This window comes from Larimichthys crocea, chromosome XVI (assembly GCF_000972845.2).
Source record: "Larimichthys crocea isolate SSNF chromosome XVI, L_crocea_2.0, whole genome shotgun sequence".
NCBI lineage: Eukaryota > Metazoa > Chordata > Actinopteri > Sciaenidae > Larimichthys > Larimichthys crocea.
The window spans coordinates 3,846,113-3,862,969 of record NC_040026.1 but is presented as its reverse complement, the minus strand read 5'-3'; the positions used below and the strand labels follow the sequence as shown (position 1 = coordinate 3,862,969).

The window sequence follows — 16,857 nt, the reverse complement described above, 5'->3', positions numbered from 1 at the left end:
TATTGGTTCATGAAGTGACCCAAACAGCCAATCAGAGCGGCCCTTTCTAACATGCAGAAAAAACTGAAGTTGTTGTCCTATTTCCTCAACCGACAATGTCTGAGGACGGTGAGTTATGCTGAATTACTTTTATTACATTTTATATGAGTGCTACTTTTTTAAAGAGGGGGTGATATATATACATATTAACGTTTATGTACGGAGGATTTCACCGGGGGGAGACAGCTAATGTTAACTTTAAGTCTGTCGCCGCCATTATACCACCGAAGAAGCATATCCCGCCCTCCTTCTTCGGTCGTTTCTTCTTCTTCTTCTTCTTCTTCTTGTCCTCCGTGTACTCGACAGTTAGCAGCACCGGTCCAGGTGGTAAAGCGGGTTTAGTCGCTAGTCGACGCCGGCTACGGAGGAGTGATCCACCGGGCTGTTTTATTAGCTCACCGGCTAACAAGAGAGCTAACCGCCACGCCGGTGGAAACGCTAGCCGTGTAGCTTTGGGGAAGATGGCCAGCGCGGCTCGGAGATGACACAGTTTGCTGGATAGCTTAGCTTTAGATTAGCTCCGGAGCTAGCCTCCCAGCAAAACAATCAATGGAGCCAGCATGAGGCTTTGTGTTGGCTGCATGCACTACAGTATATGTGCATCCTTAAGTATTGGCTAGCATCAGGTCATAATCCACAACACATTCATTCATTACCATCTGTGCCAGTACATTATAGTTTCTGCTGATAGGTGGGACACAGACTTCAGATTAGATTAGATATACTTTATTCATCCCACCACGGGGAAATGTACTTGTTACAGCAGCAGAGGAAAGTGTAGCATACACTACAGAATTAGAAAAAAGTAGAAAAGGCAAATAGACAGAAATATCTATAACCTACAATAAACACGAAAAACAATCAACCTTCAAAACAGACAAGTACTGAGGATAAAAGGCATGATATATAAAAAGAGTATTGTAATGTAAAGTGACCATACTGTAAGAAATATTGCAAAGAAAGTGACCATGATGCAAATATTATTATTGTAAGAGTAGTGACCGTAATATAAATAATATTACAAAGGTTAGTGACCATGATATAAATAATAACAAGGTATATATGAATGAAAAAAAGAAATTGCAATGAGACTTGAACAGGAGACTACGACATGATCAGGTGCAGGTGTCGTAAAGTCTGACAGCAGCAGGGATGAAGGACCTGCACAGCCTCTCCTTCTTACATCATGGGTTAACAGTCTGCTCAAGACAGATCAAGACCTGACTAGACTACCCCAACAGGGGGCAGTGGCATTATCAATCAAATCAAATCAAATCAGATTTTATTTGTATAGTCCAACGTCACAAAGTACATTTGCCTCAGAGGGCTTTACAGTCTGTACAGGGAGTGACACCCTCTGTCCTTAGACCCTCATGTTCGAGTGAGGAAAAACTTGCCCACAAAATCCCTTTAACAGGGAAAAAAGGGAAGAAAGCTCAGGAAGAGCCACAGAGGAGGGATCCCTCTCCAAGGACGGACAGACGTACAATAGATTTCACGTGTACAGAACAAATCAACACAAACATATTGTAGTAGTAGAGTTATTAGTATGCCATAGTACGGCTGTGTTTTATATTCTATATTTGTCTTTGATATAAACATCAAAAGACTGCAGCAGGAAACTCACAGGTGTATTAATGATTTCACAAAGTCCTGCCATCGCCGAGTGGCTGATTCGCTGCAACTCACTGCTGTTTTTTTTTTTTCAGCTTTGACAAGTCAAAATGTCGGCTGCACAACCAGTCCATTCATCCTGCTAACAAATGTTGGCCTGTGTGTCAGGAGCCTGATTTGCTTATTGCTCTCCATCTCCATCGTTGTCCAAAAACACCCATCGCACATAATGTTCCTTTTGATATAATAAAAGCGGTTACTGTCTTTGTATGATTTTTATCCCACATTCATGTTCTGCGGCTGAAAATAACTTTCACTCCTGTTTGAGTCACCCACTTTTTTTTTTTTTTTGTCTATGTAAGGCCTTTTTAAAAAATGAATCTGTATGTCTGTGACCCATATACTTACATCTTCAGTAGGAACAGATGCGCTCAGAGCCAAGTAGGGCTGCACGATATGGCTAAGAAAAATGATATTGCAATTATTTGAAAGATACCAAAAGAGCGCTTTGATTCGTGATTAGTGGGAATGTTTATTTTTGCCTACCAGTTTTCATTTTCACTGAAAAAGCTATTCAGATCATAATTACATGTTTTCTCACATCTTGAGCACTACACTACTTCATTATAATGCTATTTCCCCACATATTTTATCATCAGAAAAAAATACAGCTTCTGTTATTTGGCATTTGACCATACCAAGATTTTGATAATAATTCATTGTGCAGCTCTAGGGCCAAGTGTCACAGACAGGCTGGAGGAGTTGGAAAGCAATCAGAGGCAGACTGGCATAGCATTGTTAGATTTGGTCAAAAATACAGCCAGTCTCTATCATTTAAATTACACCCCTCTCTGCCAATTAAATTTGCACACAAGAAAGTGTGTCGCATTGATTCAAAGGTATTGATGCTCGCCTTTTAGTGGGTTACTCTGATTTGATCTTCTTTTTTTTTCAAAGTAGAGTGTAGCTGCTGCAGTGCGAGGTAATTTGTATCCAGTGAGTGGGAAGGATAGCGTTATGATTATAGTTACATTCAGAAGCAGCACGGGCGAGAGCGCACTTCCAGCGGGTCCAATTACAGCACATATCTAATTGATGCCGGAGCTAAACGTCTGTTCGACCCATGAAATGGCAGACAGAGAGAGCGGCTTGGCGAGGTCTCTACCTGAGCAGCAACCTGCATGGTCAAAATAACAATTAGCTCAGACACAGCACATGGTGAGTCATCGAGGCAACCCCGGAGTTAGCCTCCTGGCACTTGTGTCCAAGCTGTTGTCTTGATAATATATGCAGGCGCGTCTTTTCATCAGGAGAGGGCAATGTTCGCAACCTAACTTCAGATGTACTGCACTCTGTGGGATGAAATCTGTATTAGGCTCACGTTGTAATATTACTTCCACATTCTAAGCATGCCGAGTTTTGTGAACTGTTTCACCTTTATCTAGATCAGTTTTGCATTGCTGCGTTTCTTATGAAATGTTTTTGGATTTCTAATCCCCCAGCAGCCATGGAGAGTTCGTCGGTGTACATGTGCTTCCCCTGCTACCAGGAGTTTAACACTCTGGAGGAGGTACTCGAGCACCAGTTGACTTGCACTGCTGAGGATGAACAGGCCGACGCATCTGCAGCCACCACCTCTGTCACTGTTCCAGTGCTACAGGCTCAGGTAAACACTGGCTCCTTTTTTTAATCATGTGACTGTGCATCGGTGTTAATATTGATACTGACTTAATCAGCAGTGTGATCACAAAAAAAATCTGAATGTTGAGACTGACATTGAAGTATAACTTTCATAGTCATGTCATAAACTATGACAATATTCTGCTACTCGTCATAGTAATGGTGACCTTGATCAGAGCACTTAACGTTGAGTTGTTTGTAATGATGTACTGGCACATTTCAAGGTGTTTGCTGTTTATTAATATATGATTTAGGTGAACACTGAAGATATAAATGTGGTGCGCATAACAGAAAGAAGATTTAATAATGACCATACAGTTGTATCAGCACATCTCTAAAACAGAAACTGAAGGTAGGATTTATGCCAGACTGTTGTATTAGACTGAATTATTTTTAGCTAGTTGTCCTGATTATATTGGGCACTTTGTGTACATGGCAACAAAGATTTGTTTTTGTGGTAATTGTTACTTTATTATTACTACTTTTTAATTTTTGCTCGTCATTTTACCTCTTATTTAATCAGAAAACCTCTTTTTCAAGATAAATCTGCCTAAATGTTTTGTCCAAAGCGGAGAGCCGCTTCTGAAACAGACTGACCGCGATAACCGTGTCGACACACGAAATTAAATTTAGCTTTAACTGTTGGAAGCTAAGAAAGAGTATAGACGATATTCAGTGGAGATACATATACTGATATGAGGTGCCAAAAAAATCTAAAATAAATAAATAAATCCATCATCGTAAGCAACCACATGATTTTATTACAAGAACCATACATGAAAAATATTATGTTAAGTAGATGTGGAGATCTTGATTGCACTAAAATGTGTTTATTAATTGCCACTGGACGCATACGTTATACTGGTAAACTTACCAGAGACCAGTACATCTGTATCTAACTTTTTACCCTCCGTGCAGTAAAACCTGCAGATTATTCAACAGTTGGTAATTAAGTGCTACCTGGAACTGCTTTCTGTCTAGTGTGATGGCAGAATAAGAAATTAGCAGATTGTTTATCAGGGTAATGAGCCGCTGGTGAGACAAACAGGTGTCACAGGCAAAAATGTGACGGTGCTAAAAGTGGATTCATTATGGATTATGCGCTGTTGGACTTTTAAATCAGGCTTTATATTTCAGAATATGTGACAGTGCATGTTTTTATATTTTGAATCCGCTGTGATCTGGCATATATCATCCATATCAGAGTTGATGGTTGAGTTCTGTTTCGGAAAGTCTCGGCTTATATAAGATTTTCTTGAGTCAGATGTATAATAGACTGGAAGCGACAGGTATTACACTGGCAGTATGATTCATGGAGAATGCGAACGGTCAATTTTTTTCCATCACAATTTTATTTCTTTGCTGGAAAAAAAACAATAAAATCATGATGATGTGACATTTGTTGGGGTCCATACCAAACATAATGTTTTCTTACAACTGGATCTTTGCATTTTCTATTTGATTTCAGTTAATTGCACAGTCCTAGTCAGAACACATTAGCCTACATAATGGAGAGGTTGTTTTTAGCCATATGATGCAGTGCAATAACAACATGCTTAAAAAGAAATAGCAGTCAGTGCTGCATTGTTTCCTGGGCACAAATCAGAGGAAACCAGGAGGGAATGACATGATGGAGGTTGCAGGCCAGATTGAGGTCCACAATGCCATATTTACATGGTGTCCGGCAAGGCCATCTGAATCACCAGAATGTTCCTCATGCTCGACTGACAATGAGCAATCGGTGTTGAAGAGAATGAGAGGAGAAAACAAATTTTCTTCATCTTTTTTTTGTGTGTTGTCCCTCGGTGCGCTTCTGTATGTAAATCCACTTGTATTTCTATTGTTCTGGCTCGTAGAGAATTTGAGAGGCCCGTGGATTTTTGCATTTTATTCAGTAATTTTTCGGCGTAGTGTTGCATACTGTTTGGAATAGATTCTTTTGGGATGAATTTCATCAAACTGCTGAGCTCTATTAATTCTGAGTTCTACGAGGAAGCTATTTGAATTGCAAAGTTTGAAAGTTGTGGGGCGAGTTATTCTGTTTAACTTTGACATATTGAGCTGAGCCTTTGTGCGACTGGCCCCTTTTTTTTTTTTTTTCTTTCTTTCTTTCCCGTGACAGCTTCACAGCCCTCTGGGTTAAAAGCAGTCATTGGCCCTCGTTTAGCAGTAGGGCATGGCTGTCTGAGCTTGTGCCCAGACTTCCATCCTTACAGTCTTCAACACACGTCCATAAAGCACAGTGACACTCATGACAGACAAATTGCATCCTGAGTCGCCAGCGGGAAGAGAAGCATGAGGAATGCATCAGTCAGTGCCATACTTTCTCCTGATGGATCGTTCATTGGCCTTCTCATTGAAGCAGCTGGAGAAACACTATAAAACCAGGGCAGCTTATGGCTTCCTGGCCTCCACTTTGCCATAAGCCGGTTTATTGCAAGCATCCCCACTTCATTAGTTAGATTATCATAATTTGTGTGCACATTATGTGACATTGCTATAAAACAATGGCCGTTTATGTCTCAAATGAATACAAGGAGTCCTTTTAACAAACGGTTTCTCTGATGAGATTGAATTCAGGGGACAGGGGATTGACAGATAGATAGTGCTTAAGTGGAACTTACACTTGTACTTGTCCTGCATCTGGAAGTGAGCAGCCCGAGGTCTGAGGGAGATTGTTAAAGAAATGTCTCTTCAGAACAGTCCACTAAACAAGTTTTCCTTGTCAGTGATTTGGTTGTTCAGACTGACATCCTGCTCTTACTATTGCAAGTCATCTACCGTGTATGCAAATTTCCTTATAAACACATAAGGCACCATTAAAAGCTCTCCAATTGTGAATCAGTAATTTGCTTCAAGTCACCATCAATTCCACTAAAAGCTCAATTTTTTATATTTTCTTTGTTTTAAAAATTGAAATATGTCAACTCCATGGTCAAGTCTTGTCAGACCTTAAGACTGGCACATTATCCATTGTTTACTTTCTGTTATTCAGTGCTCTGGCAGGCAGCTTGCTACCGTTCTGGCTAATGATGTTAATAAAGTGTTTTTAAAACCGACAGTTGCATAGTAGTTTATGTGTTTTATGCCATTTTTGCAGTTTCTCTGAAGATAGACAGGAAATGAACATGTTTTTTCTTTGAGGTCTGTTCCTGCCATTATTATCTGTGATGGTTTTTAATCAGATACGAGCTGACAGGCTGTAGGAATGCTGCTTTTTCTGTGCGTGCTGGAGCTTTGGAGGAAGATTTATAGAAATGTTATTTCTTTTGAGTGGCTTTGGTGTGTAAAATTACAAGAGCGTTCATGGATTATAGTGCATGTGTAGGAATAATGATTCTTTGGAAGCAGGGTCCTTCAGACGTGTCCTGGCTGGATTGTTGGTTGTACACAGAACTCATTCTGCTGCATGTGAGGTGGCATAAAGTCGTCCATTGTGTAGAGCTGTAGCACAGAAGATAAAAAACATTCTTTACATTCCCAGCGAGCTCAAAACATCGATCTTGGTTTTGACTAATCCTGATTTTCGTCTTGAGTGATGCGGACCAAAAAGCAGTTTGTCAGAACAGGATTTAAATCTAACAAGGTTATATTCTGTACCACCTTAATAAAAATTACCTTTGTGGGCAAGAAGTTTGAAGTCTTACCAAAGAAAGTCACTGTAACTGGAAGTAACCTGTTCCTCATCTGTGATTTGGGCTGTAGCCAACCAAAGAAAATCTTGGTCGACAGAAATTCTACCTTCTTTTCAACCAATCAATTGGTCAATGAGGGGAGAGAATCTACACATTATCTCTAGATAAACTAAATGAACCACAATGCTCTCACCCGGTCGTCTAAATGTGTGATAATCAAAAGTTACACACAGCAGCACGACGACATAAGAAAACCAGCATCCAACCTGCTACTTATGTTATTTAGTTGGCTTCAAATTAGGCTTAACATTCACACGATTTCACAGTTGTGAGAGTAAGTAACCATAGATGCAAGCAGCATTGTGTAGCTGCACTACACGCTAACACCACCAGCTTTCAAGTTTGAAGTCGGGTCAAAAAAAGTCAGTATCAATCCGTCATTGGGCCCGAACTGTTACTGCCCCTCATTGAGGAAGCAAACCAGGGTAAAATTCACAAACATTGTCATCAAAAATACATTTTATTCGCTCAGCTCTTCTGTCCTCTGAGGGCCGATGTAGCGGTTTATGCTTTTTTTTTCTTCTTTTTTTTCTAATTTTAAAAACCTCTGTGTACAGTCATTTATTATTATATTTTATAGATAGATAGATAGATAGATAGATAGATAGATAGATAGATAGATAGATAGATAGATAGATAGATAGATAGATAGATATTGTTAAAAAAAACACTAATAAAATGGTGCAGTGTATGGCTTCATTTATACTTAGTATTAACATGCAGTCTGTATTTGTCTGTATAAGCAAAAATGTTAATGCATGCAGAGTGTTATTGAATTAGGCAGACCACATCTGCAGACCATACCAGCATACGAAAGCAAATTCCCATAATTTATTACAGTATGCGGGATATGGCAAACTGTCATGATTGAGGCAGTTTAAGGCATCTTTAACCTCGACCTTGATTTTCTGTTTTTATCATCCAAATAGATTGAGGGAGCAAATGAAAAAACCCTGTGGAGTGACCCATTCACCCCAGATGGGCCTTTTTAGATAGTTATCGGCAAGGCTGAGGCCTTATCTTAGCTGTCTGGAGCCCTCAGAGGAACCTTGGCTTTAAACATGCTGCTCTAAATGACCTCAGTACCCCAACACTGAATTTTAATCCCTCATCTGCCAGAGAAATAAAATATAAACACAGCAGCTTGAATTTACCTTAAACGCCTATTAAATTAGTATTATAAGGAGTCATTTCCTTTGTGAAACATTGATCGTAATCTCTGATTTCTTCTTCTTCTTATCTTTGCAGCAACAGGTAATTAATATAGCAAGGACGCTCGCAGTCCCACAAATTCAAGTCCAAGCAGAATATTCCACTGTGGAGCCAGCTAAGAGTCCACACAACGAGGCAGCAGTCGGTGAAACAGTGACATCGGACCAGCCCAGAATTCTCTACCAGTGTGGAGACTGCGATGAACTTTTCAAGACCCTGGACCTTTGGCAGCAACACCGCAAAGAAGAGACATGTCAGCAGTCTGACTCTGGGAGCAAGTCAAAACCTGATTCACACCCTGAGACCGAGACTGTTTCAGCACAGAGCCCCAATCCAACTTTAAATCCAGATGAGTCTTCTCTCTTGATGAGTGAAATCAGCCAAAATTTGGAGCCACAACCAGTAGAGAACCCTGTAGTGGAGGAAGAGAGGGAGCAGGTTGCAGAGACCTCCTCTGATCCTCCTGTTTCTGAGGTGGCCACTTCGACCACTAACCAAGATGATTCGTCTCCCAGGAGGAGAGGGGCAAACAAGAAGCCTAAGCCTGAACCAGTACTCCTGTGTGTGGACTGTGGCTCATGCTTTGGCCTGGTGTCCGAACTTGTGGCCCACCGCAGGACGCAACACGGCTTTGAAGAAGCTCTCCATCGCTGCTCCGTGTGTGGGGAAAGCTTTCTAAACACTACCCTTTTTCTCTACCACCGCAAGCAACACCGGCAGAAAGGCGAGGAAAGGATGGTGGCGGTTCCTGAAGAGGCATCAGAGGAAGTTTGTGCTCAAAGCAATGGAACTGATGAGCAGGAGCAGGATGCCACTCCCTCAAACACTACGGTAACCTCCAGTTTCACTCAGCCCGAGTTGTTCATGTGCATCCAGTGTGGGCAGAGCTTTAGTGACGAGGGAGGGCTGGTCAACCATCGTAAGCAGAAGCACGACCTGAAGGAACCACTACACAGCTGCTCCTATTGTGGAGAGAGCTTCATGAATACCACCCAGTACCTGTACCATCGCCGGCAGCACCGCTTCACATCAGAGACATCAGAGGTGGCAGATGGAGCTGAAATCGGGGATGAAACAGCCAGTAAATCTCAGGATAGCCCACAGAGTTCAAAGCGGCTGCTTTCCCCGCCTGCCTCCACCAGTGAATCAGGCTCGCCCCTTCCTAAGAGAATCAGGCCCTCTTTCAGGATCCTGAGCGGTGGTAATGCACTTAAAGGTTAGTGAAAATATCTCTTTCAAAGCCCATGTGAGGGCCGAATAAAACATTTGTTGCTTGATGTTTTGGTCCTTAAAGTTATTTTGTGTTGACAGGAAACAAGAGTTCAGGCACCAAAGAGGAATCAGAGGGCAGCGCTGCAGCTGACTCAGACAACACCAACCACCCTCCACCTGCCAAGCTCCTGCAGGACTGGGCACGCACACCGCTACCACATGTTTGCCCGTACTGTGGCAAAACCTTCACACGCCGCGTCTTCCTCCGCACCCATGTCTACAGCCACACTGGAGAAAAGCTATTCACGTGCAAGGTGACAGAATTAAATCAAACGTGTGTGTCCTTGAGCCTGAGGAATAATTTTCTTGGATGTAAATGTTATTTATGTCGTAAAGCTGACAGTGACTAGACGATGTAAAGCTTTTAAAGTGGATTATGTTTGAGGCAGACATAATTTTTAACGTTCAACTTCGTTATATTTGACACATTCTTCATTGTCTGTCTTCATTGATAGTGAAAAATGTTCTAGAAATTATAATACCAGCATTATTTATGTAACTATGGCACTAATTCTGATTTTTTTCTGGTGTGAAGGTGTGCTCAAAGTCCTTCACTAACTCCCAGAGCCTGCTGCGCCACAGCATGAGCCACACAGGCAACAAGCCCTTCAGCTGCGATGTTTGCGGCAAAAACTTTTCCCAGGCAGCCACCCTGAAGAGACACCAACGCATTCACGCCTCATCACTGCCTCGGCGCAGGCGTGGACGCAGACCGGTACAGTCTCACTCTCACACTCAATTCCAAAATCTCATATATATATAAAAATAAATTAAAACTACTTGCTGTCACGCTTTGGAAATGCTAGATAAATGATGTTTTTTTGGCAGATAACTTGCTGTGAAATCCTTTTTTCATAAGTGACCTTGACTGTTGTGTCCTTCAATGCAGGTTTGTACTCTGGACAGTGATGGCACTGCGCATCTTCTCGCTTGTCCTCACTGCCCATCACGGTTCAACACGGAGGAACAGCTAAACCATCACAAGTAATAACAACAATAACACTAGTATTAGTTATTTCATTACATACTGCACGCTATATAGCTTGTAAAATCCTTCATAGAAACCACACATTGTCAATATTTAAACATTTCCAGCCACGTTTACAGCATAAAAACATTAAAAATAACGGTTCCAAACTGAACCCAGGACGGGATTTAGATAAAACCTCCTCGTCCTCTCGCCAGGAGCTGTAGTAGCTGAGCTGTGTCGGACTACTGAACAGACCTTTAAGCTGTGTAGCAAAGACACTGACTGAGATGTCTGGGTGCCCTTGAGCCCCAGCCACATATGATTGACAGACAGAGGGCCAGTAAATTAAGATGATAAGGATAAGAATCCAGGATGGGGGAAGAGTCCTGGTCCTGTCTCATCTGGTTGAGTAAAGGGGAGAGGATACACAGTGTCCACGTATTTGATTAGCTTTGGCTAAAGCACATTGGATGTGAAATAAAACATAATATGTCTATAATATTAAAGCTCTGACTTACCAGAAGGACAATGATCTAGATGTAAAATTAAATCAAAAAGTTGGCACTGGCTGCGCTTCATTTTAAATCAGATGTGCTGGAGAGCCAAAAGCAGGAAAAAGCCAGAGACGCAGAAGCCATAACCACCCAAAATCCAGTCATGTCCACATTTTGGAAACCAGTGGACCATATATTTCAGCCACTTTCTGTCACACTTTTTGAGAAAAAGCAGGAGTCTGTGTTAGGTTGCATCAGATAATCTGCTGATTTATATATTTTATTAACCAACTGATCTGTAATCCTTAAGATGTTCCAGACGGGAACCTCTAATTGAACCTAAAACAGTCTTCAATCATGATCCCCTTGCGATCTTTTTCCGGAGCTTTCAGCTGCATTTCTCAGTCTTCATCAGCAGACATCCACTCATTCGACATCCACTGCAGAATTCGACACGTTGTCTTAAAAAATGGCCATTTAGTGATGACCAAAACTGTTGCTGATTAATTTTCTGCTGTTCAACAAATCAATAATTCAACGTGTCCTTTTGGCAAACGTCATACCTACGTGTAGTACTAATAGTGGACATGCAGCGTCACCCCTACTTATTAAAGAACATCTGGCTCTGAGAAGATGTGACCCTGACTGCAATTTTAATTCTCCCAGCTGCCTCAGGGTCAGCTGTCTCTGAAATATTGATCTCTATCGCCTATTTAACAGGGAACAGAAACCGTCTGGTGTCATACAGGGCTTGAGATGTCCTTGCACATCACATCGAGCATCCTGCTTTACTTTAAGTGACTTGTGTAGTGAAATACTTTAAGCTTTAACAACACCGTTAGCTGTATATTATACATAATGCATGTACTTGTATGTATGCAATATTTAGTGGAGCAGTATGTTCCCCGAACTTCAACATTATCTGTGTTTGCTCTGATTATGAGACTCTACCTAAAAAAAACAAAAAAAAAACTGTATTTTATTTTTCCAATGCTGTGAAAGCAGGCCTGATGCAGCATTAGGTGAATACATCCTAACACTTCTCTCCTCCCCTAAGGCTATATCCAGCGTAACGTTATGCAATGGATAAATATAGTCTTTCATGTCCTAACTCTGACTCCTCCTAGTTTACTGCTGTTCTTTTATCTCCTGCCGATATACACTCAGCTAATACTCCCGATTTAACCTGAAGCACAGCTAAGCACATACTTGCTGGTAATCCTCCTACGAGTCACGTTTAGGGCGGCAGCTTTAAAACTAAAACATGACTTTTGGCCCCTTTTTTATTACAGTCTTTATGAGTCTTTATACTTGCAAGTACATAATTATTTTATGTAATTGTTTGTATGACCGTGGCCTGTTCCTGTGAGGCATTTCTGTCCTTTTTACAGGTTAGAACAGGTTTGAAACTTATCATTGTCACTAGTGTGTTTTTAAATGTATGTTTTTGACAGACTGCTCCACACCAGCCATCCGTTCCCTTGCCCCGATTGTGGAGAAGCCTTCCAACGCAGGAGAGACCTGGACCTGCACTCGCTCACTCACCAAGGTGAGAGTTCAGGGTTCAGCCTGGCACATTTTTTTTGTTCACCCACATATTTTTATGGTTGTCAGAAGAAACCTGAAACCTACGAAAACAATATACAGTCATTTGTTCTGTTTTTATATATATTATATAATATATATATATATATATATATATATATCATATATCATCAACTTCCATTATTAATTCCAAGCATACTCATCACTTCATCACACAATTTTCACTCCTTTTTTGTTCAAATGGCTTTAAATTAATCAAATCACTTGATAATTTAGGACTATTTTTCGGTTCGCATGCATTTTTTTATCAATACATTTTTCATCAGTTCTCTCATCTGTGTCTGATCGATGTTTATCTATCTGCTAACATCGGGAAGATTAAAGATGAGACCCAACATCAGATGCGAGCCCCTGATCCTCCTTACAATGGAAACCAATTAGATCTGATGTCTTATCAGTGTAGCATGCACTGAGCTACTATTGATTAATACAAAGTCAACATAAATGCCCCAATTACTTTGACTATCTTGTTTATTTACAAACAACATCCATGTTAATGTGCATTGTTCCTGCGATGCATTAGGTCAATGACTTTCCATTGATTTGCGTCCCAGGTGTAGCAGAGGTGGAGGATGGAGGTAAATGAAATGGAGGGCGTTAGAACGTCAACCTCATTAGTTAAGCTTGAAGAGTCAGCGTGCAGCAGGGGTCAGAGGTACGTGGCTCCTCTGAGAGAGATGATTGGAGAGATTGATCCATCGATCAGTCCAGGGCCATAGGCAGAAATTGTCCTTATTAAAGGTTTAATTAGAGGGTCCCAATGGGGAGCAGAGTGGATTGTCCCCATTGGGATAAGGCCGTACAGATGGTTAGCAGATTGCAAGATGTTGGCATGACGACCTATGGACATGCGGATGAACCATCAGTGTCAGCGATTTCCCACCAGGTTTTCAAGAGCAAGCCACCGAGCGTCTGTTTCGCTTTGCCAGAAGCAACCAGGGCCGCCAGCTGATAAGAGTTTGAAGAACAGTTGATTTATCCAAGTGACGGAAAATTAATTTGCAGCAATGTCGACAATCAATTCATCACTTAATTAAGCTGACTCCGGGTTCTCACTTGTCAGGACTTCGCTGCTTTTACCTGGTTCTTTCATATCAATGTGAATTTTTTTCGGTTATGGACCGTTGGTTGAACAAAAAAGCAGCTTGGAGATGTCACTTAGGCTCTGGGAAAATTTAATAGGCACTTAATTGCTATTTTATGACATTTTAAGACCAAACAATGAGAGTGTAACTAGCTAGATCAGTGGTAATGAAAATGATTGTTAGTTGCAGCTCTGGGAAATGATTATTGATTTCATCTGTCAATGATTGTATGATTCTACACAAAAACTGAAAAGACGTTATAATTCTCCTCAAGGTGACATCTTCAGAATTCATTTGTCCGACTATCAGTCAAAATTTTTTTTTTATTATTGTTATTGTATAAAATAATGAACTGTTGGTTGAATTTTTGGGCCGTTTCAAAGCGTTTGACTCAACAGGAAAATCACACGAATCACTGAATGTTTGGCCCAGTTAACCATCACCTGCCACAGCAGATTGTTGGCACGACTGATAGCAATTAACAAGCCCAATCAGCCATCAGATAATTAGCATGGCACGGGAAGACAGAGTATGACCACCTGCCTAAATCCTGACACTGTTCCACTTTACAGACAAGCAGCCGGCGACTTGTCTTCACTGTCATCCCAGTTTGTGAACCAGGCGGTGCTGGAAATCCACATGCAGCGCTGCCCTATCACAGAGGAGGAGAGGAATACGGGTCGTGGACGTGGCCAGGGCCGGGACGAAGCACAGGACAGGTTGTGAGCGCAAAAAAAAAAAAAAAGCATTCTCCAAGCAGGTTTTTACTTCTCCACTGCAAATATATTCAGAATGTCTAAGATTGACCAATCTTAAATGACAGATTTGTCTTTAACAATGATGAAACAAGTCCACGCGTTGAAATGATAATCCCCTAATCAATTTTCCTCCCTCAGATTGAGTGTGACCTATGTGGCACCGTTGCATGACCCAAGAGGGCCTTGACCTCCATCGGCTATCCCACACGGGCCAGACACCCCTCAAATGCCCAGTGAGGCCTTGCCGCGCCGATTTACCTCCAACAGTGCCCTGGAGGAGCATGTGCTGGCTCATTTCCAGGAACGCTCAGCAAGTCCAAAAACCGACCCCGCTCCGCTGTCAAATTGCCACAAGAATTTGCCTAAAATTCCACCTTCAGTGTTCACATGAGGACACATACTGATGAGAGGCCCTTTGAGGTAAGCAAGGTGGAGGCGGTGTGCATGCGGGCAGGAAAAGGGAATTTCTTTTCAGCCTTCTGAAATATATTTTGTCCTTTTTTATTCAAGGCTTCAAACCGTTACACACCATATTTCAAATTGAAATCTAACACTGCCTCACCCCCCGTGCTCACACCCGTTCATAGTTGTGGCTATCTCTCCGATTCTGGACCATGGCCATTTGCAGAGAGTGTCCTGCGGGTGTTTTCCTCCCTCCCTGTGTACCTGTGATTAATGGCAGGGCGGAGTTAGGGCCTGTCAGCTCCCCTCTGTGCCTGTTACTATTCTGGGACTCCCCCTCCCTCTCTCCTACTCTGGTGACGAGGCAGGACATCAACAGGACCCACCCAAACCCATCACAGCACGTCAGACTGTAGAAATTGATTTAATGTTTGTGGCTTTGCTTTGAGTCACATCTATCAGCCATGCTAAGGATTGAGGTTCAAGGAGCATCGGTCCTCAAACACACAGGCGGTTTATGGGGATGAATTTTAATTGAAATCAAATATAGTGTGTGTTCCTGAAGGAACACCTATATTTGCTGAGTATATAAAGAGCAAACTCAACAGGAAAGGTAATTTTATTAGAGTATATCTCACAGAGATACTGAAACAGCAAAAACTGACAACAGGGATTACAGTTTCAATCAGAGCGTCCCCAGTAGGAATCAAAGCACAACAGAGTCATTCTCTTGTATTGCTTCAGGTTTAATCAAGTACTGATCATAGTTATGTCTCCACTGAGGGGGTAACAAGCAGAGAGCAAGTGTGAGAACAGAACGAAAGGTATGACTGAGGAACTGTTGGTGTGATGTTATTTAGAAATTGTTCACCTTCTGGTGTCCAATTCATGCTATCCTTTATACACTCATAGAGCTGCAGCGATTAATCTATTAGTAGATGCACAGAAGATTAATTGGCAGATTCTCTGATCATTAACACATTTATCAAGCAAAAAAACTAAATAGTCCAGCTAGGCCGGTGAAGAGGCTGCTGGAGGTGTGTCTATTTGTGCTGAACATAACCGCTGTGAAAGAATCAGGAATAACTTTTTATTTATTTAGATTAACCGGCTTTACTGTTCCCGGCGCTCGCTCATTCTTATTCACTGTATATGTCCGACCAATGCTCGCTCAAAGATGTAACTATTTTGCAGCGTAAATTGCAAGACAGACAGATTTATAAGGGGGTACATGAAATAAAAAAGCCGGAACACAACAGGTAAGAGTATCAGAGTTTAGTCTGTGAACCACCTGGATAGTCTCAGTTTTAGAGACGTTTCAGGCTGATCTGGAGGTTTGACGGATCAGAGCGTCTGATTGGTGGCCGCAGCGTGACTGAATTGCATTTTTCCAAAAGTTGGATCCAGCTCAGCTCTCTGCCGCAGATCGCTGCAGCCAAAACGCACTAACTCGCCTCTAATGAATAGAAAAACTTGCATTTTCCACCCCACAGTCTTCTATGAAGAGTAAACTAAATATCTTTGGGCTTTAGGGTGTTGGTAGGACAAAACAAGACATTTTAAAGGCACCGCCTTAAGTTCTTTGACATTTTAATGCATATTTTTTTAAACTGTTTCTGGTGTTTTATAAATCACTGGAAATTCATTAACTGTGTGAAAAGAGTTGTTAGTTGCAGTGTGACATTTTTTTTATTGCTTTGTGTCTGTATTTCCCCATCTTTTCCCATTTCCCATTCTCCCTGCATTTCCTCTACACCAGCCAGAAGTGCTGCTTCTGCAGAATAAATATAAAGAGAGTTCTCAGAAAATATTAATTGCGGTTCAGTTTGTGCACTGGCACTGTTGTGAACTATATTTTCTTGCCTTCCTCTTACCATTACTTTGTCCCATTCTCCTCCATCCCTCCCTCCACCAGTGTGCCACATGTGGCAAGCGCTTCCGCCAGCTGCCCCATCTGCAGGACCATGAGCGCATCCACAGCGGCCTGCGGCCTTTCTGCTGCTGGATTTGTGGAAAGAGTTTCAGCGTGGC

General features: G+C 41.7%; 1 protein-coding gene across 3 annotated transcripts in view; it reads left to right on the top strand.

The window, feature by feature from the left end:
- znf574 (zinc finger protein 574) overlaps positions 1–16,857 on the top strand; it is a 22,166-nt gene continuing 5,309 nt past the window's right edge. For 2 of the 3 annotated variants that reach the window (XM_010735042.3, XM_019261212.2), the window contains exons 1-7: positions 1–108; positions 3,156–3,319; positions 8,277–9,456; positions 9,552–9,766; positions 10,048–10,227; positions 10,402–10,496; positions 12,431–12,525. In XM_010735042.3, the coding sequence (XP_010733344.2) occupies positions 96–108; positions 3,156–3,319; positions 8,277–9,456; positions 9,552–9,766; positions 10,048–10,227; positions 10,402–10,496; positions 12,431–12,525 (1,942 nt within the window). In that variant the 5' untranslated portion in view covers positions 1–95. The remainder of the gene's footprint in view (positions 109–3,155; positions 3,320–8,276; positions 9,457–9,551; positions 9,767–10,047; positions 10,228–10,401; positions 10,497–12,430; positions 12,526–16,857) is intronic. The other variant, XM_019261213.2, reaches the window with a different exon arrangement.